Source organism: Neoarius graeffei, chromosome 5 (genome assembly GCF_027579695.1).
Source record: "Neoarius graeffei isolate fNeoGra1 chromosome 5, fNeoGra1.pri, whole genome shotgun sequence".
Taxonomy (NCBI): domain Eukaryota; kingdom Metazoa; phylum Chordata; class Actinopteri; order Siluriformes; family Ariidae; genus Neoarius; species Neoarius graeffei.
The window spans coordinates 89,156,975-89,180,674 of record NC_083573.1 but is presented as its reverse complement, the minus strand read 5'-3'; the positions used below and the strand labels follow the sequence as shown (position 1 = coordinate 89,180,674).

The 23,700-nt window shown below is 42.0% G+C and overlaps 1 protein-coding gene across 3 annotated transcripts in view; it reads left to right on the top strand.

Annotated features, from left to right (window-relative positions):
• sugct (succinyl-CoA:glutarate-CoA transferase) overlaps nt 1-23,700 on the top strand; it is a 370,194-nt gene that overhangs the window by 68,158 nt on the left and 278,336 nt on the right. For all 3 annotated transcript variants that reach the window (XM_060922511.1, XM_060922510.1, XM_060922512.1), the window contains exons 7-8: nt 13,688-13,779; nt 14,017-14,160. In XM_060922511.1, the coding sequence (XP_060778494.1) occupies nt 13,688-13,779; nt 14,017-14,160 (236 nt within the window). The remainder of the gene's footprint in view (nt 1-13,687; nt 13,780-14,016; nt 14,161-23,700) is intronic.

Sequence of the window (23,700 nt, the reverse complement as noted above, 5' to 3'; positions counted from 1 at the left end):
AATAGCAGATCAGACACCCATCACCCATCTCACCACCAAAATACAGTAGACACACAGATAGCACACACAATAAACAAAAGCACAGCTGAGGTTGTAAAATTGGTCACATCTGCAATACAGCAGAGTATTGCTTTCTGTGCATATCCCAGCATGTTCACAGGTTGAGCGCAGGGTCTGCCATGTGCACCTAGGAGCAAAGGGACTTGCATAAGGGCAACAGTGGCAGTGCTTGAGCTTGAACTTCCAACTTTATGATCAGCAACCTAGCACCTTTTGTTAGTTCAATATGTTCCAGGTCAAAAAATTTCAACCTAGGTGATTTTTTTTTCTTTTACCTGGGTTAAAAATTTTAACCTAATTCATAATTTCCAACCTAGGTAAAATTTTGGATTATCTAAGTCTTAAAATGGATTTTCCGTCACTTCTTTTCTCTGTCTTTCTTCCATCCACTTCCCATCTGTCTACACCTACCTAGTATTTCCTCTTGTCTGCCTGTCTACCTATTCCTAGCTACCTAATTAGCATTTTTAAAAGATATTGTTTTTCGTACTTAACCAGGATTCAAACTCAGACCCTTCTTTCTTAAGAAAGAAAGAAAGCACAACTTTTATTCATCACACACTTGTGAAATTCCTCTCTGCATTTAACCCATCTGAAGCAGTGAACACACACGTGAGCAATGAGCACACACACATACCCAGAGCAGTGTGCAGCCATGCTAACAGTGCACAGGGAGCAGTTGGGAGTTAGGTGCCTCGCTCAAGGGCACGTCAGCCCAAGGCTATCCCATATTAACCTAACCACATGTCGTTGAACCATGGGGGAAACCAGAGCATCCCCATGCAGACAAAGGGAGAACATGCAAACTCCACACAGAAAGGCTCTCGTCAGCCGCTGGGTTCGAACCCAGACCTTCTTACTGTGAGGTGACAGTGCTAACCACTACACCACCCCGGTGCAACACCTTAACCACTAGACCAGTGACAATTGCACTAATGAGTCCAGTCTTATTAGGTCATGAAGTAGTTCAAAATACAAAGTCTTACCAAACCCTAAACCTAACCCAAGGTAAAGTAAGTCTCCCTAATACAAGTAGCGAATGATGAACTGGGTTAAAATTTCTAACCAAGCTTGAAAAAGTCCACCTGACCTATAATTCTGACCTGTGACAGATACATGGCCTTGCTATATTCCAGCTTATGTTGTGTAGTTCTGCTGTTCATACGTCTTATTGCAGCTCTGGTGTATGAACTCAACAATTTGCTTATGTCATACGACACTGCTTCATGAGGAACAGTGGCAGGACCATTGCTCAAAAGTGCTTCCAACATCCATGTTAACATTCTCTCTCTCTCTCTCTCTCTCTCTCTCTCTCTCTCTCTCTCTTTTCCTTCCAGTGTGCTCACTATTTACGTCTTTTCATAATTTGCCTCCAGTCAAAATTTGCCTTTGATTTTGTTCTCTTGTGTTTTGGTGCACTGTAGTGAGAATGCCGAGGGTAATAGCATCAGGCTGAAGTCTCCCAAACTCTCCAACACACAGCTGAATATGTTTGACTCCGTCTCAGAACGAAGTCTACCATGCTTGGGTACACTTGTAAATGTGGCACAACGTAAATGCTGTGTTCCCCAACACCGCATATTTGAGGTCTCCGTGACGCTCTGAGACTGAATCCCCTGTTCCACAGAAGCGACAGTGCACCCAGTCTTTGGGTTTATTATTCAGGTTTAATTTCTTTACAGCAAATTAAATACGATTAAGTGGCGTCTGAGAAAAGCAGTTATTGTCAACACGTGTCCTTCATTAAGCGGACCCACACATTCAAACACACTTGGAAAAGGATTCCTTTCACATGCTGTCAGACTTTCCAGGATAGAAGCTAGACCATGTTTGATGAACTTTAGCAAGGTGGTCTTTCAGAAAGCTATAGTTAGTTTTAAAATGATTGGTAGTTTCAGTGGTGTGTCGTGGTGCTGAGTCAGATATGTCTGGAAATTTGTAAGTGTACATCATACGCCACCTCAGATACCTCAAAAGCCATCACTCCATGACTTTAGGCATGTGACAGAAATGAGTCTAATATTATTAGCTCACACGGCCATAGGCTGATGAGCTGTTGCCATCAGGCAGCGTCTGTCATCGGTCTGTCTGTCCGTCCATCCACAGTTCACAAAAATCGTTACTCCGAGTTCGCAATGGATTTTGATTCTGATTGTTTTGTTTGGAAGCTCTAATTGTTACCTCCACCAGGGGGCGAGGTATTGTTTTCAGTGGGGTTTCTTTGTTTTTTTTTTGTTAGCAACATTACGGGAAAATGGCTGGACCAAGCTTCATGAAACTTTCAGGATAGATGGGCATTGGTCTCAAATAGAACCTCCAACAATTTGAGGGTCATCCAGTCAAAGTCAAGGTCACCAAGAAGGTGAAAATATTTTTTCCATGATATCTTCCTTCGTATTCATCATATTTACTTCAAACCAATTCCAAAATGTTCATCCTTCAATTCTGCTTCCATTTATATGCTACATAATGGAATATCTCCCATAGTTTTCTTTCAAACTTTCATTTGTTTGTTTGTGTGTGTCTGTCTGTTAACAGTCTAGCGTCTAGACGGTTGCACCGATTGACTTCAAATTTTCAGGGTAGGTGGGCAATGGTCCATAGATTACCTACCTACATTTTGGGGGTAATCGGGTCAAGGTGAAGGTTAAGGTCACCGGAAAGGTCAACCTTTTGGTCAAAATAACATTTTCCATTATAACTCAAAAATGGTTGCCGATAGACAAATGTTTACTATTATGAGCAAAAAGAAACTCCCATATGGCCTTTCATTTGGCACCATGATCTTTGACCCTGACTGACCATGAAAGGTCGAACTCAAGGTCACAGATTTTCAGAGGGCTGTAACTTGAAAACAGTTGATGGTAGACAGATATTTACCATTATCAACTTATAGGAAGTGCCATATTGGCTTTCATTTGGCACCATTACCTTTTACCTTGAATGACTTTGACATGTTAAACTCAAGGTCCTGGATTTTCATAAGACTATAACCTGACAGCTGATGATTGAGAAATATTACCATTATGAACATATAGGTATAAAATAAGTGCTGCCGGGCGAGGTTTGTTTTGCCTGGCAACATTTGTTCTAATTGTTCTCATGAAGAGCAACTTAGCTAATTATAAATGAGTCTGGTTTCTCATGATAGAGCCGTGTGAGCTACTGCATCGCTGACGTTCTCGTATTTTATTACATCCACATTCACTGTATATGAGCAGTCGCATGCTCTGATTGGCTACTCTACTACTAGGATGTCAGCTCATATACCATGAGTAGAGAAAAACAAAATGGCGGAGTGTGTTACTGAACCAACCAAGGATGAAATAAAAACTACTCGAAAACAAACCCCCCAAAAATACAAAAAAAAAAGCAACAAAATATGGAATAAAAGTATTTGATGATAAGAACAGATCTTTTTTTTAAGAATTATTATTAGAGCATTTTTCACAAATCGCTCCTGTCATTTCACTGGTTTGTTTACATTCTTCATCTTTAAGCATTAAAATTTGTTGAATTTTTTTAGACTGGTTCAAAAGCTCAAAGAAGTTTGAAAATTACATAACTGAAATGTACAAGGAAGAGTTAAATAAATGTCTAAAGCTATTCTATACCTCAGCACGACAGCAAGATGGCACTTTCTACAAAAAAAACACACTAAGGTCAATTCATGCAGCCATCTATAGGTTTTTAAGAAGTCCGTCTAAGCAGAAATGATTTTGTTGGATGTTTTGTATAAAGTTTTTATTTATCAAATTTGCAGAAAATACAAATAAAAATGCTCTGTTTCTCAAAATCCAGTGAATGTGGATAGAATAAAAGTTATTCCACTTGATCTCGTCGTACATGACTTATAGCCAACTCGGTGCTATGTGCCTCATCGGCTATCAGCTCATGTACAACTCAGTTTTGTGGAATAATTGTCAAATATTATAAGGGGAAAAATAATTCAGGGTTTTTGGAATCTTGGGTTTTTATTTGCTTGAAAATTTGTTGGGAAGTGAGGGAATGATAGTCATCTGATGTATCTTTGCTGTGGAATTTTAGGAGTTGCATTCTGGTGAATGATCTCACAAAGAAGGGGCGGCACGGTGGTGTAGTGGTTAGCGCTGTCGCCTCACAGCAAGAAGGTCCGGGTTTGAGCCCCGTGGCCAAAGAGGGCCTTTCTGTGTGGAGTTTGCATGTTCTCCCCGTGTCCGCGTGGGTTTCCTCCGGGTGCTCCGGTTTCCCCCACAGTCCAAAGACATGCAGGTTAGGTTAACTGGTGACTCTAAATTGACCGTAGGTGTGAATGTGAGTGTGAATGGTTGTTTGTGTCTATGTGTCAGCCCTGTGATGACCTGGCGACTTGTCCAGGGTGTACCCCGCCTTTCGCCCGTAGTCAGCTGGGATAGACTCCAGCTTGCCTGCGACCCTGTAGAACAGGATAAAGCGGTTAGAGATAATGAGATCTCACAAAGAACGTGCTTTTTTTTCCCTTCTCCCCTTCATCTTCTAATAATTTTGCACTCAAGACTGAGCTCTAGACTATTCTTTGCCTTTCTCAACATCCTCCTGATGGAAATATTCACAAAAATGATCATTTGAACTGCTGTTGGTACCTTGTTGTTGTTGAATGAGACTTAACTGAAACTTTTTGGCCATGCACACTGTTAGACCAACATCTACAGTACTGTACGAAAGTCTTAGGCACATGTAAAGAAATGCTGTGGACCAAAAATGGCTTAAAAATAATGAAATAAAATGTTTCAACATTAAAAAAGTACTATAAACAGTAAGCAGTAAGCCAGAATAAATGAAAGAAAGTCAACATTTGGTGTGAGACGACCCTTTGCTTTAGTCTCAGGTACAGTGAGTGTAGTTTTATGCGGAAATGAGCTGTAGGTTTTACTGAGCATCTTACAGAACCAGCCACAGTTCTTCTGGACACTTTGACGGTCACACTCGCTTCTTCATTTTGCGCTAAAACCCAGCAGCCTTCATTATGTATGTGTGCTCAGATACAAATCTTTTTTTTTTTTTTTTCTGTCACATTTAATTTTGTGCTGGAAAACGAATGTTTGGTCTCTAAAATGTTTTTTGTGCTGACTCAGTAATGTAGAAATCATAAAATAGAAATCTATCACAAAGTTTCTATGAAAAAAATAGGGGGGCTAAGCCTTTGAACCTGCTACTTCCACTGTTGTCCATACTGATATTTTTAGCAGTTTATACATTTTAAGCATTATCTGATTTGCACAGATTTATCTGGCTCTTTTGTGTTGAAACCCCCTAATGAAACTTTCCCTTTCCTCTTCCATAGTTTTCTTCTCAAATATGAAACTCCTGAAGCCAGCTCTGCTCTGCCTGAGGCCTTTGCATGTTTATTTTGCTCTGGCAGCCATATTGGCTTGGCTTGGGCATTTTGTCCTGGAGGCCCAGACCTTGGAACATTTTTCCCCTCTCCTGTTTCCTTTAAGTAACGAGTGTGTTGGAGGCATGTGTTCCATTTTTCAATGTCTTTCGAGACTGATGCTTTTTGCGTTCACATGGTGCGAGAATGTGATTTATTGCCATTAATTGTGAAGTCGAATTAAATTTGTTTGGAGTTTAGCTTTCAGTACATTGTTTTGGGTGTATTTTGCTCACCCGTGTTAAGATTGCAGTGTTGACAGCCTGTGAAGGGTTTATTGCAGTCGCAGTTAGAACTGAATTCAGGATGGCTTTGGGGAATTGGGACTGCACAGCTTGATCATGCATATCAACAGCCTTCGCGTAAGCAAAATGAACGGTAGTGAAATGGTCTTGATGAAATGAAACGTGACCACACACATTTTCTGTCAGATGAAATTACATTTCAAATTCTGAACAAACCTGAAATAAATACTCAGCTGTCCTGCAGAGGTGTAAAACAATGTATTTGGATCCAGATCTTTTGCCAAATGTTGTGTTGAGTTCCACAGAATTTGGCTGAGAGTTTTAGTCAGGTATAGAATAAAAGGATATTTCTCAAGCTCTGTAAATACACTAAAGCTGCCCAGGAGGCCTGAAGATTTACACTTAAACTCTAAAATGGCAGGTATTGTTTCCTCACATGAATGAAGGGATTGTATAGGCATTCTCTCAGAGGGGAACTGTCAGAGCCTTCTAGGCCTTTGGAGAAGCCCAAACATATCAGCATTTCAAATGTTCTATTTAATTAGGGCCCGAGCCCTGTGGGCGAAGGCCCTATTGTTCTTGTAAGAGTTCACTATTATTATTCTTCCGTCTTCTTCTTCTTCTTCTTCTTCTTCCGTCTTCTTCTTCTTCCATCTTCTTCTTCTTCTTTATTTTTCTCCGCTGTTGGGCCATTTTCGGGGCGCTTGCCATGGGCGAAAACGCACGAAATTTGGCACCAGTTCCGAGAATTGCCACCGCTACTCAGAACCAGAAGCCCAAACTTGGCCGGGGCTCAGGGCCTCCATAGCGCCCCCTAAGTCGTTGTGATTTTGGCCTCCCGCATTACGGTGCCTGGTTGCCATATAGTTTGTAGTAGTGGCATGCAATTTGGTAGGCATATGTATCTCACTAAGCCGGACAAAAATGTAATGCCAATGCATTAGCCACGCCCAACAGGAAGTGAGGTAATTTCACTTTTGTGCGAAATGCATGGCCACGAAGACGGCGCAACTCCTCCTAGACCGTTCATAGGAATGTCACCAAAATTGATACACATCATCTACAGACATGGCTGACAAAAGTTACTAAATACGTTTCATGTAGGATTAACCGTTCAGAAGTTATACGTCTATCAATTTTCGATGCAAAATTTTACATGCATAAAAATTCATAACAAATCTTCTGATTGCTCAAAACTGCTCATACTTCACACGCAAATCACTCATTGGGCTTCTGACATGTTACCCAATTTCTGTGATACTTCGCCACTGGGGGCCCTATTTTTGGGCAAAAATTCCAATCTTTCCTCAATTTTGGTCAAACTTCACGGCCACCCTCTTACTACCTCCCATGTCATGTATACCACGTTTTGGAAATTTTCGTCCATGGGGGGCGCTGTTTTTGGCCGACGCAATTGCTCCAAAACGGGTTTTTGGTAAATAATTCCATAATGCTTTTCCTTCACACCACTTCCTTGTGATAGTACGTTGCTGTTGTAGACACTTATTTTTCCAACTCATAATCCCTCATGTACAGCATAGCGCCACCTACTGACATGGGAAAAACCTAAAAATGTATTCTTCAAAAATCTATATCTCATCTTCTATTTACTCAATTGTCATCAAACTTCATACGCAAACTCTTCATAGCTCACCTGACTTCTACGCCAAATTTTGTGCACTTTCGCCCCTGGGGGTGCTGGTTATGGCAAAAATGATATTGCAGCTTCTGATTTGTCAAACTTGCCAAGCAAACTCTTTACAAGACCCTTATTGGGGCGCTTGCCATGGTCGACAACGCACGAAATTTGGCTCCTTTTTCTTAGACTGCCACCGCTACTGAGAACCAGAAGCCCAGATCCAGGCGGGCCTCAGGGCCTCTATAGCGCCCCCTACCTCGTTGTGATTTTGGCCTCCCGCATTAAGGTGCCTGGTTGCCATGTTGTTTGTAGTAGTGGCATGCCATTTGGTAGGCATATGTATCTCACTAAGCCGGACAAAAATGTCATGCCAATGCATTAGCCACGCCCAAAAGGAAGTGAGGTAATTTCACTTTTGTGCGAAATGCATGGCCACAAAGATGGCGCAACTCCTCCTAGACCGTTCATAGGAATGTCACCAAAATTGATACACATCATCTACAGACATGGCTGACAAAAGTTCCTAAATAGGTCTCACGTACCATAAACCGTTCAGAAGTTATACGTCAATCAATTTTCAATGCAACATTTTACATGCTTAAAAATTCATAACAAATCTTCTGATTGCTCAAAACTGCTCATACTTCTCAGGCAAATCACTCATTGGGCTTCGGACATGTTACCCAATTTCTGTGATATTTCGCCACTGGGGGCGCTATTTTTGGGCAAAAATTCCAATCTTTCCTCAAATTTGGTCAAACTTCACGGCCACCCTCTTACTACCTCCCCTGTCATGTATACCACATTTTGGGAATTTTCGTCCATGGGGGGCGCTGTTTTTGGCCGTCGCAATTGCTCCAAAACGGGTTTTTGGTAAATAATTCCATAATGCTTTTCCTTCACACCACTACCTTGTGATAGTAGGTTGTTGTTGTAGACACTTATTTTTCCAACTCATAATCGCTCATGTACAGCATAGCGCCACCTACTGACATGGGAAAAACCAAAAAATTTATTCTTCAAAAATCTATATCTCTTCTTCTATTTACTCAATTGTCATCAAACTTCATACGCAAACTCTTCAGAGCTCACCTGACATATACGCCAAATTTTGTGCACTTTCGCCACTGGGGGCGCTATTTTTGGGCAAAAGATCCAATCTTTCCTCAAATTTGGTCAAACTTCACGGCCACCCTCTTACTACCTCCCATGCCATGTATACCACATTTTGGGAATTTTCGTCCATGGGGGGCGCTGTTTTTGGCCGACGCAATTGCTCCACAACGGGTTTTTGGTTAATAATTCCATAATGCTTTTCCTTCACACCACTACCTTGTGATAGTACGCTGCTGTTGTAGACACTTATTTTTCCAACTCATTACCGCTCATGCACAGCATAGCGCCACCTACTGACATGGGAAAAACCAATAAATTTATTCTTCAAAAATCTATACCTCATCTTCTATTTACTCAATTGTCATCAAACTTGATACGCAAACTCTTCATAGCTCACCTGACATATACGCCAAATTTTGTGCACTTTCGCCCCTGGGGGTGCTGGTTATGGCAAACCCTATTGTTGCCATGTGTCCAATTCTGTGCTTTGTCGCCATTGTGGGAGTAATGTCTCTTGCCGAAGAAGCTGTGGAAGGTATTTCGCGGGGACGCATGCCCCCGCCCCCCTTGGCCGCTGGCGCGAGGGCCCGTCGAGGCCGCTTGCGGCTTTAATTTCTTTCGTAATTTCATTAGGGCCTGAGCCCTATGGGCGAAGGCCCTATTGTTCTTGTAAGAGTTCACTATTTAGGGCCCGAGCCCTATGGGCGAAGGCCCTATTGTTCTTGTAAGAGTTCACTATTATTATTCTTCTTCTTCCGTCTTCTTCTTCTTCTTCTTCTTCTTCTTCCGTCTTCTTCTTCTTCTTTATTTTTCTCCGCTGTTGGGCCATTTTCGGGGCGCTTGCCATGGGCGAAAACGCACGAAATTTGGCACAAGTTCCGAGAATTGCCACCGCTACTCAGAACCAGAAGCCCAAACTTGGCCGGGGCTCAGGGCCTCTATAGCGCCCCCTAAGTCGTTGTGATTTTGGCCTCCCGCATTAAGGTGCCTGGGTGCCATGTAGTTTGTAGTAGTGGCATGCCATTTGGTACGCATATGTATCTCACTAAGCCGGACAAAAATGTAATGCCAATGCATTAGCCACGCCCAACAGGAAGTGAGGTAATTTCACTTTTGTGCGAAATGCATGGCCACGAACACGGCGCAACTCCTCCTAGACCGTTCATAGGACTGTCACCAAAATTGATACACATCATCTACAGACATGGCTGACAAAAGTTACTAAATACGTTTCACGTTGGATTAACCGTTCAGAAGTTATACGTCAATCAATTTTCGATGCAAAATTTTACATGCTTAAAAATTCATAACAAATCTTCTGATTGCTCAAAACTGCTCATACTTCACACGCACATCACTCATTGGGCTTCTGACATGTTACCCAATTTTTGTGATATTTCGCCACTGGGGGCGCTATTTTTGGGCAAAAATTCCAATCTTTCCTCAAATTTGGTCAAACTTCACGGCCACCCTCTTACTACCTCCCATGTCATGTATACCACGTTTTGGAAATTTTCGTCCATGGGGGGCGCTGTTTTTGGCCGACGCAATTGCTCCAAAACGGGTTTTTGGTAAATAATTCCATAATGCTTTTCCTTCACACCACTACCTTGTGACAGTACATTGCTGTTGTAGACACTTATTTTTCCAACTCATCATCGCTCATGTACAGCATAGCGCCACCTGCTGACATGGGAAAAACCAAAAAATTTATTCTTCAAAAATCTATATCTCATCTTCTATTTACTCAATTGCCATCAAACTTCATACGCAAACTGTTCATAGCTCACCTGACATATACGCCAAAGTTTGTGCACTTTCGCCACTGGGGGCGCTATTTTTGGGCAAAAAATCCAATCTTTCCTCAAATTTGGTCAAACTTCACGGCCACCCTCTTCCTACCTCCCATGTCATGTATACCACATTTTGGGAATTTTCGTCCATGGGGGGCACTGTTTTTGGCCGACGCAATTGCTCCAAAACGGGTTTTTGGTAAATACTTCTATAATGCTTTTCCTTCACGACACTACCTTGTGAAAGTACGTTGCTGTTGTAGACACTTATTTTTCCAACTCCTAATCGCTCATGTACAGCATAGCGCCACCTACTGACATGGAAAAAACCAAAAAATTTATTCTTCAAAAATATATATCTCATCTTCTATTTACTCAATTGTCATCAAACTTCATACGCAAACTCTTCATAGCTCACCTGACATATACGCCAAATTTTGTGCACTTTCGCCCCTGGGGGTGCTGGTTATGGCGAAAATGATATTGCAGCTTCTGATTTGTCAAACTTGGCAAGCAAACTCTTTACAAGACCCTTATTGGGGCGCTTGCCATGGTCGACAATGCACAAAATTTGGCTCCTTTTTCTTAGACTGCCACCGCTACTGAGAGCCAGAAGCCCAGATCCAGGCCGGCCTCAGGGCCTCTATAGCGCCCCCCGAGCACCGTTCAGTGCGAGACCCATTTGTTGCCATGTGTCCATTTCTGTGGTTTGTCGCCATTGTGGGAGTTATGTCTCTTGCCGAAGAAGCTGTGGAAGGTATTTCGCGGGGATGCATGCCCCCGCCCCCCTTGGCCGCTGGCGCGAGGGCCCGTCGAGGCCGCTTGCGGCTTTAATTATTATTCTTCCGTCTTCTTCTTCTTCTTCTTCTTTATTTTTCTCCGCTGTTGGGCCATTTTCGGGGCGCTTGCCATGGGCGAAAACGCATGAAATTTGGCACCAGTTCCGAGAATTGCCACCGCTACTCAGAACCGAAAGCCCAAACTTGGCCGGGGCTCAGGGCCTCTATAGCGCCCCCTAAGTCGTTGTGATTTTGGCCTCCCGCATTAAGGTGCCTGGGTGCCGTGTAGTTTGTAGTAGTGGCATGCCATTTGGTACACATATGTATCTCACTAAGCCAAACAAAAATGTAATGCCAATGCATTAGCCACGCCCAACAGGAAGTGAGGTTATTTCACTTTTGTGCGAAATGCATGGCCACGAAGACGGCGCAACTCCTCCTAGACCGTTCATCGGAATGTCACCAAAATTGATAGACATCATCTACAGACATGGCTGACAAAAGTTACTAAATACGTTTCACGTAGGATAAACCGTTCAGAAGTTATACGTCAATCAATTTTCGATGCAAAATTTTACATGCTTAAAAATTCATAACAAATCTTCTGCTTGCTCAAAACTGCTCATACTTCACACGCAAATCACTCATTGGGCTTCTGACATGTTACCCAATTTCTGTGATATTTCGCCACTGGGGGCGCTATTTTTGGGCACAAAATCCAATCTTTCCTCAAATTTGGTCAAACTTCACGGCCACCCTCTTCCTACCTCCCATGTCATGTATACCACATTTTGGGACTTTTCGTCCATGGGGGGCGCTGTTTTCGGCCGACGCAATTGCTCCAAAACGGGTTTTTGGTAAATAATTCCATAGTGCTTTTCCTTCACACCACTACCTTGTCATAGTACGTTGCTGTTGTAGACACTTATTTTTCCAACTCATAATCGCTCATGTACAGCATAGCGCCACCTACTGACATGGGAAAAACCAAAAAATTTATTCTTCAAAAATCTATATCTCATCTTCTATTTACTCAATTGTCATCAAACTTCATACGCAAACTCGTCATTGCTCACCTGACATATATGCCAAAATTTGTGCACTTTCGCCACTGGGGGCGCTATTTTTGGGCAAAAAATCCAATCTTTCCTCAAATTTGGTCAAACTCCATGGCCACCCTCTTACTACCTCCCCTGTCATGTATACCACATTTTGGGAATTTTCGTCCATGGGGGGCGCTGTTTTTGGCCGACGCATTTGCTCCAAAACGGGTTTTTGGTAAATAATTCCATAATGCTTTTCCTTCACACCACTACCTTGTGATAGTACGTTGCTGTTGTAGACACTTATTTTTCCAACTCATAATCGCTCATGTACAGCATAGCGCCACCTACTGACATGGGAAAAACCAAAAAATTTATTCTTCAAAAATCTATATCTCATCTTCTATTTACTCAATTGTCATCAAACTTCATACGCAAACTCTTCATAGCTCACCTGACACATACGCCAAATTTTGTGCACTTTCGCCCCTGGGGGTGCTGGTTATGGCAAGAATGATATTGCAGCTTCTGATTTGTCAAACTTGGCAAGCAAACTCTTTACAAGACCCTTATTGGGGCGCTTGCCATGGTCGACAACGCACGAAATTTGGCTCCTTTTTCTTAGACTGCCACCGCTACTGAGAACCAGAAGCCCAGATCCACGCGGGCCTCAGGGCCTCTATAGCGCCCCCCGAGCACCGTACAGTGCGAGACCCTATTGTTGCCATGTGTCCAATTCTGTGCTTTGTCGCCATTGTGGGAGTAATGTCTCTTGCCGAAGAAGCTGTGGAAGGTATTTCGCGGGGACGCATGCCCCCGCCCCCCTTGGCCGCTGGCGCGAGGGCCCGTCAAGGCCGCTTGCGGCTTTAATTATAATTATTCTCTTCTCATTCTAGTTTGGCCTCATTTTCTATCAAATTTGCTTCAGAAATGAAAGGGTTACTGTCCTGAAAACATTAAAATCGAGTTATCCAATGAGATTTTTTTGTTTGTTGTGTCTAGGCTGAGAAGAGTTTAGAGCTGCTCACTCATTGGTTAGGACTTCATTGCTGGGACAGAAGGCCATGGCAGTGCATGTTTATGTAGGAAGTGACAGATGTCAGATTTAACCAATCAGATTTTGATTTACAGTGGGAGGGATCAAAAATGTATCGCCCTAGACCTTCTTGAAGGTCAACGTGAGCTTAACCGTGAGTCGGCGCCATCAGCGCAGCAGTGAAGTCACCTTCCAGCCGGTGTTGCATTCATTAGTAGTGTTAGCGAATGCTAGTAAAGCAGTCAAGCCAGTGCTATAGAGAGCAAGTAACACAGGATAATGACCGAGAAACTAAGATTTCTGTCTCCAGACTCTTTTTCGACGCTGCACACTCGCTACAGTATTTTTCACTTAGACTTAAGTATTCATTTCCCTGTGTAATTTACTGAGTTACTTTTAAAATCAACATTGACAACAACACAGAACGGAGCGACCTGGCAGCCTGCCACTAATCCCTTACAAAATCCTTTGCTCGGTTGGTTTTTTGGTGTCTGGCTAAGGTTTGGCTGAGCTCAAGTCCCAGGTCTCATAGTAATGGTTCGCAACTGCTGTTCTGCATGTGTGTGTGTGTGTGTGTGTTACAGGCTATGGTCAGACTGGACCCAAGTCACACAAACCAGGATATGACTCTATAGCATCTGCGATGTCTGGGATGATGCACATCACAGGGCCTGAGGTGAGAAAGGCTAAAGCAGGTACCAGCTTGTTATGCTAAGACATGATCTTCTGTTTTACGTTTAGGTTTTACACAAGTTTGATTTTTTTTTTGTGAACAACAGATTTTTCTCGAAGCAGACAGAATATAAAGCTGCCTTACATTTAACTTAAAAATATGGTATACTGTGCTATATGGTATAAGTTTAAAGAACACACCTCATGCAATAGCATTTATCATGAACTATGTGTCTTAAAGGATGGCGATCCAGTGAGGCCTGGAGTTGCCATGACAGATTTGGCCACTGGACTGTATGCTCAGGGAGCAATGATGGCTGGTCTGCTGCAGAGACAGAGGACTGGACGAGGTCTTCACATCGACTGCAACCTGCTCTCATCTCAGGTCACTTTCTTCAGCTTTAAACTCAATTCAGTCTTTAGTGAACATGTTCAGAAGATTCCAGAAGATTAAGCTCAAATGCCTATCATGAAAATGTGCATTCATCTACATTGATCAGCCAAAAAATTAAAACCACCTGCCTGATACTGGGTCCACAAGACCTCTGAAGGTGTGCTGTGGTATCTGATACTAAGGCTTTAGCAGCAGATTAAGATGCGACGTGGGGCATCCATGGATCGGACTTGTTTGTCCAGTACATCCCACAGATACTTGATCAGATTGAGAGCTGGGGAATTTGGAGGCCAAGCCAACATTCTTTGTCATGTTCCTCAAACCATTCCTGAACAATTTCTGCAGTATAGCAGGGAGTGTTATCCTGCTGAAAGAGGACCCTGTCATTAGGGAGTACTGTTGCTATGAAATGCTTGTACTTGGTCTGCAGCAGTGTTTAAGTCGGTGGTAAGTGTCAAAGTAACGTCCACTTGAATGCCAGAACTCAAAGTTTCCCAGCAGAACATTGCCCAGAGCATCATACTTCCACCACCGGCTTGCCTTCTTCTCATAGAACATCCTGGTGCCATTTTTTCCTCAGGAATGGAACATACACACACACACACACACACACACACACACACACTTGACCATCCATATAATGTAAAAGGAAACCTGATTAATCAGACCAGGCCACCTTCTTTCATTGCTCTATGGTCCAGTTCTGATCACGTGATCTGATCACTGCTCACGTGCCTGTTGAAGGTGCTTTTGATGGTAGACAGGGAAGCTATGGCCTAATGGTTAGAGAAGCAGCTTTGGGACCGAAAGGTCATTGGTTTGATTCCCTGGACCAGCAGGAATGGCTGAAGTGTCCTTGAGCAATGCACCTAACCCCTAACTGCTCCCCAGGCTGTAATGTAATGCAATGTAGACAGGGGTCAGCATGGGCATTCTGAATGGTTTGCAGCTATGTAACCCCATACACGACAAGCTGTGATGCACTGTGTGTTCTGACTCCTTTCAAACTGTTTCAGCAGTTTGTGCTACAGTTGCTTTTCTGTGGGATCAGACTGGTTGTCCTTCCTTGGACCACTTTTGGTAGGTACTGACCACTGCATACCGGGAACACCCCACAAGATGTGCCATTTTGGAGATGCTCAGACCCAGTCATCTCGCCATCACAATTTGGCCCTTGGGAAAGTCACTCAGATCCTTACATTTGGCCATTTTTTCTGCTTCCAACACATCAACTTCAAGAACTGACTGTTCTCTTGCTGCCTCATATATCCCACCCCTTGACAGGTGCCATTGTAACAAGATAAGTGTTATTCAATTCACTTGTCAGTGGTTTTAATGTTATGGCTGATTAGTGTGTAGAAAATGTCAGACATTAGTTTATACAATTCAGCTGTCAAATCCAGCGATATTGTTTACAAATGTTTAAAAAAATGGAATATTTGTATTTATTCGATGTCACAGCTTCTTTACCAGAGCAGTGAAGAAGCCAAGCCGAACAGCTTTTATTTGTCACACATACACTCAAACACAGACTTAAGCGCACAGTGAAATTTAACCTCTGCATTTAACCCATCTGAAGCAGTGAACACACACATGCACACAAGCAGGGTGCGATTTGTCAAAAAACCAGAAGAGGGGATGTTTTTTTTTTTAATCATGAAACGTCACAAAATTAAGGTAACAATAGGCTAACAGCTCAATAACATCCGATGATATCAAATGAATAACACTAAATGAAAACGAACACTAAACCAGAGATAGTAAATTCATCTTCCTATCTCTCTGACTAAATACACGAACACTAACACACAACAAAGTTCGCCTTGCTTGTTGCGTTGCTGTGATGTTTCTCTCCCTCCGGATTAAATGGACAGTGACTCGAAAATCACTAAAATACATGAATACTAAATGAACAGTTTGGTCTGATGGCGCAGTTCATGTGGCCTTTTCTGCTTTCCCGTCGGTGCGCTATCCGCCGCGTTTCGCCCTTCTTTAATCCACATTTCTGCGAATTTCTCAGCAGGGAAGGAACGCACGTCTGGCCCATTGACAGCGAGGAAAAGAAGGCTGTCAGTGTGGATACATTCATTCTGTTGCGCTCATCAGTAAGGATGTGATTCATGGCGCTAAATCCACGTTCACACTCTGGATATTGTTATTATCTACAATGTATCTATTTGCTGGGGACGTTCGTGAACATCAAAGCTGCCACTTCGGGTCATTTTGAAAGTGAGTGCAATGTAGACCATAGAAAACTGTGTCACAACATGCCTGTCATGTCAACTTTTTTTTTTGGTTTGTTTGTTTTATTGACGGGGTTGTCCCCGAGGATTTTTTTTCAGCAGAGATAAAAACCAGAGGGGGGGATGATCCCCACCATCCCCCCCCAGCAAATCGCACCCAGTACACAAGTGAGCATTGAGCACACACCTACCCAGAGCAGTGGGCAGCTATGCTAAAGCCAGCACCCAGGGAGTAGTTGGGGATTAGATGCCCTTGCTCAAGGGCACTTCAGCCCAACCTCAGGCTGTGGTTGCCCCATGTTAACCTAACCACATGTCTTTGGACTGTGGGGAAACCGGAGCATCCAGATGAAACCCACACAGACATAGGGAGAACATGCAAACTCCACACAGAAAGGCCTCCATTGGCCACTGGGCTCAAACCCAGAACCTTCTTGCTGTGAGGCAACAGTGCTAACCACTACACCACTGTGCTGCCCAAGACATTTTATGTCTTTTTTTTTTTTTGAGCATAAATGTTGCTACATATGGATGATGTACTTTATTTCAGCATTTGTCATCAGTCATTACGTTAAAGGCCACTGTATGTGTTTTTGGTGCACGTCAGACACTGCAGATAAAACATCCATTTGAACTGGCATTTAATCCTCATGGGATCTGTGAGATGCCTAAAACATAAAACCTGAGCCCACGTGCTGTCTATCGAGGTCTGTAACAGTGTATTGAAAGCCCACTCGTCCTGTTGATATGATGGGAATCGTATTAAAATCCTAATTATATAATATATTTGTACAGCTTGTAGCTGTGGATAATGATACTTATGTGTAAACAGAATACACACAAAAATGCAGTTTATTCTCCATCCCACTGTTTTCTTTATTTTTCAGTGATCTGTGTTGTATATACAGCTGGCCCAGCATTGACTGTCCCCATCCCTCATGCTTCAGACATTGTTGTATGCTTGAGTGTTAGTTTCCTTAATGATAATTAAGTGAGCTGTCACATCGGTTGCACAGATGGAAAACATGTGAAATGAATTGGACAGATGGCCATGAAGCTGATGCAACGTATCTGGTATGAATTTAAGGTAATAGTACTTGCTCAGAGTGAAAATGTTCATGTATAGTGCTCAAAAGGCCAATTGACTATCTTTCTCCTAAGTTCTGAAAGCATCATGACTACAGTAAAGCATGGTGGTGGTAGCATCATGATGTGGGGATGCTTTTCATCAGCAAGGACTCATAAACTAGTCAAGGATGAGGGCTAGATGGTTAGAAGCAATTCTTAGAAGAAATATTAGAAGAAAGCTTGTGACAGTGTGAAAGACACTGAAGACTGATGTAGAGGTTCAGGACAACAGACCAAAGCCTACTGCCTAAGCTACACCCAGGTAACCAAAACCGATACCTGAGTGTGTTGAATGTCTCGGTCAGAACCCAGATCTCAGTCTGACTGAATATCTGGTAATAATTGAAAATTTCTCTTCACCAACATTCAGCATCCAATCTGATAGTCGTTTAGCAATTTTAGCAAAACAATGTAATATAAAAATATCTGCATTTATTCTATCCACATTCACTGGATATGAGCAATCGCACACTCTGATTGGCTACTGTACTACTAGGATATCAGATCATATATGGTGAGTAGAGAAAAACAAAATGGCGGAGTGTGTTGCTGAACCAACCGAGGACGAAATAAAAACTCTACTCGAAAACAAACCCTCAAAAAATACAAAAAAAGCAACAAAATATGGAATTAAAGTATTTGATGGTAAGAACATATATTTTATTTTTCAAGAATTATTATCACATTTTTCACAAATTGCTCCTGTCATTTTGCTGGTTTGTTTACATTCTTGCTCTATAAAGCATTAAAGCATTCTTCATCTTTAAAGCATCTTTAAGCATTAAACTTTGTTGAATTTTGTTTTAGACTGGTTCAAAAGCTCAAAGAAGCTTGAAAATTACAATCACTGAAATGTCCAACAAAGAATTAAATTAATGTCTAAAGCTATTGTATACCTTGGCAGACGGCACTTTTTACAAAAAAAAAAAAAAGCAACAACAAAAAAAAAACACTAAAGGCAATTAGTGCAGCCATCGACAGGTTTTTAGCTCATCCAGGCGTAGGCCAGGCCAGGCCAGATGAGCTTATGCGATCACACGTCATCCGTCCGTCTTCATCCATCCACAATTTCACAAAAATCGCTACTCCTCCTACAGGAGTGATCCAATTTTGATCAAACTAATATGGAATGTTCCCCAGGTTGGTATACACTACCGTTCAAAAGTTTGGGGTCACCCAGACAATTTTGTGTTTTCCATGAAAAGTCACACTTTTATTTACCACCATAAGTTGTAAAATGAATAGAAAATATAGTCAAGACATTTTTCTGGCCATTTTGAGCATTTAATCGACCCCACAAATGTGATGCTCCAGAAACTCAATCTGCTCAAAGGAAGGTCAGTTTTATAGCTTCTCTAAAGAGCTCAACTGTTTTCAGTTGTGCTAACATGATTGTACAAGGGTTTTCTAATCATCCATTAGCCTTCTGAGGCAATGAGCAAACACATTGTACCATTAGAACACTGGAGTGAGAGTTGCTGGAAATGGGCCTCTATACACCTATGGAGATATTGCACCAAAAACCAGACATTTGCAGCTAGAATAGTCATTTACCACATTAGCAATGTATAGAGTGGATTTCTGATTAGTTTAAAGTGATCTTCATTGAAAAGAACAGTGCTTTTCTTTCAAAAATAAGGAAATTTCAAAATGACCCCAAACTTTTGAACGGTAGCGTATATTAAAGTTGCCAAGACAGTGGTGCTACCTGTCATATTTAAAGGAGAACTGAAGGCAAATTTTTTAATTATTAAAATTCTATTTATCTCATTTTATTAAATATAGGAATGCATTTTTGATAGCTATTTTGTCACTGCTTTAGCAGTTTATCAGTGTTTGAAATATGCTCTGTAATATATCAGTCCATACAGTATGTCAAAGCAGTGTCCGTAAACGGGATTCATTGAGACCTGTGCGAGACATCGTAGGACGGAAGTAAAACATACAGCGCAAATCAAAGTGGCCAACATCTGCCAACGTCATCAAAAGACGCGCGCGCCCTCTTTTGAATGCTGATGTAATCAAGCCGGAAGTTTTGTTTGTTTTGACAGCAATCAGGAAAGTTTGAAAAAAGTAGGCAGTAATCATCATTTAAACTTGTTTTTGTGCAATATTTTGTTTGGAAAACAGTTTTCAAAATGGCGGCACTGACACCTGGCTGACACTTCATGTTTTGAAGTCTCGCACAAGTCTCGTGAAAATCGCGCGGATAAGCGATGCCTGCCGTGGACCACACGAACTACATTCAACACGGCTAAAAACCGAATAGGCCGATAAGTATAATATTTAATTGCAATAAGTTGCCAATATGAGTCACGATATAAGGTTACTAAAACCGAAAACGTAATTGAATAACACGTTAATTAAGAAATAAAGCAAGTTTAAAAATGACTTCAGTTCTCCTTTAACATTTTATGGGCGTTTGAAAATTTTGGGTGACTTGTCACAACAAACACTACTGTTTGTAAACTGCTAGGATGTTTTCACTGAAACTCATCTAGAAGACTCTAAAGACATATTCCAACAATAATTGTTTACCAGGTGGCGCTACCTGCCATGGATGCGGCGACACAAGGTCATATGCAATTTCACAAAAATTGCTACTCCTCCCACAAGATTGATCGGATTTTGAACTCACACACAACAGTGGCCAGTATGAATTACAGTCTTATTAAGGCTATTTTTTTCATTAAGAAGTCCGCCTAAGCGGAAATGATTTTGTCGGACGTTTTGTATCAAGTTTTTATTCATCAAATTTGCTAAAAATAAAAATGCTCTCTGTTTCTCAAAATCCAGTGAATGTGGATAGAATAAAGCAGTTATTCCACTCAATCTCGTCGTACATGGTTTATAGTTAACTCGGTCCTACACGCCTCGTCGGCTGTCTGCTCATGTACGACTCAATTTCATGGAATAACTGAATTAGACGTGTAAAGCTGATGGAGGTATATCCCAGAATACTTTAATTGGAGATAAAGCATGTTTATTAATCCAAAGGGTCTGGCGAACAAATGTTGGCTTTTTAAAAAGCTTTGTGCCACAATAAAAACTATTTTGCCCTTTCGTTGTGAAAATCAAATTTTAATTGTGGGGACCGGGGCACTGTAGGGACTGTATGTGTATAATACTAAAGTATTACTGAATGCTTATAGAGCTGTAGTAATCTTTTCTGGAAAGCATTTTGGCTTGGCCTGCGTACAGATGATTTTCTTATTTGGCTTATTCGTGAAGCCGAATAGCCCTGATGAAGGTTATAGCAGTGTGACTCACAAAAAGAAACAAGCCAACATATGTAAATTTGTATGAAAAATCGGTACATGGTCATGGGAGAGATGTACAATAAGTAAACATAGCATATGCCAACATATATTATGCTCTAGCACTACAAATAGACAGCTCAGCTGTTGAAACTCTAATGCCTTGGAAATCAATAGCGTGTGAAACAGCATACAGTTTATGTCGCCAGGTGAAAGTGGCTGTCTCTTGACAGCATGTTGCTCCAATCCCGGAGGCAAGTTTACTTCAAAGCGAGCTTTCATTAGGTGATGAGGTGATGTGCCAGTCAAATGTTGACACTGTTGCTGTTACTGAATGCTTTATGTTCTGCTTGTGCATTTCCTACCTTGTAAACATCCAGTACAGACTTCCAGTTTGGCTCAGGATTATATCAGACTGTTCTCCGAACTTTTGTGGTTAATGCAGCGGTCAAGCTTCTGCATGAGTGACCAGACGGTTATGATTATAAATCTCTAGACTGCCAGAAAGTTTTGTCTTTGTGTATCTTTGGACAGTATCAAGCCTCACTTCTCTTCTAGGTCACGTTTGGGGGAAGAGAAGGCTTTCTGTGTGCACCCTTCCTCAGGCAATGTAATTCGTTGGTCTTAATCATGACTCTCTGTGCTTAAACCGATTTAACAGATATTTGCATTTAGGTTCGTAGATGGACTTGATGCTCCTGATTTTTCTTATTGCTTAGGGTTTATTTCAGATCCCCTGGATTGTTCCTATCCCCTTCCTTAACCTTAAAATTATTCATGCATGCAGTATTAACCTGCTGGTTTGTGTTTCTGAAAGTTTGAGAAAAGATTCGCTCTCTCTATTTGGCATATCGCTGCAGTGACGTGGCCGTTCTGACTGCTTTTCTTCCAGCCATCAAAGTTTCTAAGGAAGAATTAGAGTAACGGGTTCCTGTTGCCTTTTATTGTATCATTATAGAGGTTGAGAAAAGATTAGAGAATGTAAAGTGAATTCCTCTTGTCACAACATCCTGGGGCAATAAACTTCCTCACCAGCAGAGGTTAGTATCACGTGAGTTCGAGTTTTGTTGTTCACTTCCTGGTCATGGACTACAGAACCAGTCAAAAGTTTGGACACACCATCAATCTTCTTCAGTGTTATTTTCTTTATTTGTATTAATTAAAAGTCACTTCATGTCTTAAAGTAATGATGGATGTCGTTTCTCTTTACTTACTTGAACGGTTCTTGACATAATATGGATGACTACAGTTGTGGAACAGGGTTATTTGAATGTTTTTGTGAACACTGAGAAATTTAGGGTGGGCAATTTGGTAAAAATGAAGTATGCTGGGTTTTGGTGTAAATACTATTAAATGATAGTAGCACATCCCAAGTGAAAGCTCCACAGCAGAGCCACGCTCAAATGCTTTTATACTTTTCAGTATACAACAATAATCACATCTATCATTTTATGAGAAGTCAACTATGTGACAGATAGACCAGCTACTATCTAGTATTTTGTATAAATGACAGAAAATAATAATAATAATAATAAGTTAAATTTATATAGCGCCTTTCTCATACCCAAGGTCGTTTTACAATTATAACGAAAGGGGAGGGGGATAAAAAAAGTCCACCAAATAAAGGTCAGGATGTCATTCCAATGGTGTAGCTACCACAGTCTCACCAAAAAGCGCACGAAAACAAGTCCCACACTGCCTGCACATCCGCCATGCCGCCGCCAGGCAACATTGCTCAGAACACCGCACCATGGATCCACAAAGCGAGCACAGAAGCACTGCCATGCAGAGTGCTGGTACGTCCCAAACCACCTACTCAGCCATCGTGATGCCACCGAGCAACATTGCTCAGAACACCACACCAAGTACAGCAGCACCACCACACAGAGCGCTGGACAACCCTGATGTTAAAATGAGTAACGAGCTCACTGCAGTCCATAGTGAGGAGCACAGGCATCACCCACGGCAAACCAACGCCTGGAGGGAACCGACGCCCAAAATTGGGTCCAGGGCTACACCACAACTGGCTGACAAAACACTCAAACAAACATCAAACTACACAAACACAAACAAGAAAAACAAAAGGGGAAATGCAATAACATAAAAAGCTCTGGTGAGAAGTGGCAGCCAGAATGCGCACAACGTACTCTCAACTGGAAACGGGGGGAAAACAAAAACAAACACACAAAAAAAACCTAACTTGTAACTTTTTATTTTAATTTGGGACTAAATGTAGTCAAATATTTAAGCTAATAATAACTAAGGTGGGTGGCACAGTGGTGTAGTGGTTAGCACTGTCGCCTCACAGCAAGAAGGTCCGGGTTCGAGCCCCGTGACCGGCGAGGGCCTTTCTGTGCGGAGTTTGCATGTTCTCCCCGTGTCTGCGTGGGTTTCCTCTGGGTGCTCTGGTTTCCCCCACAGTCCAAAGACATGCAGGTTAGGTTAACTGGTGACTCTAAATTGAGCGTAGGTGTGAATGTGAGTGTGAATGGTTGTCTGTGTCTATGTGTCAGCCCCATGATGACCTGGCGACTTGTCCAGGGTGTACCCCGCCTTTCGCCCGTAGTCAGCTGGGATAGGCTCCAGCTTGCCTGCAACCCTGTCGAACAGGATAAAGCTGCTAGAGATAATGAGATGAGATGAGATAACTAAGGTAGGCCTGTTACTTTTTGTGCACCCCCTCCATTAAAGTCAAAATCAAATGGCTTGTTGTCTCGAATTTGGCTTCATCAGTAGACATTGTTGGTGGAATTCTAGCCTGCACTGCAGTATCCAGCAGCGTTGGCAATGCTAAATCTAAATTAAATTAGACATCACATAGTTGACAAATTTTGGGCTTTTTGGCTTGCCATATCCATTGGTATCAACCTATTATCGCCCAGGGTCATGTGCGTGAAGGAAGT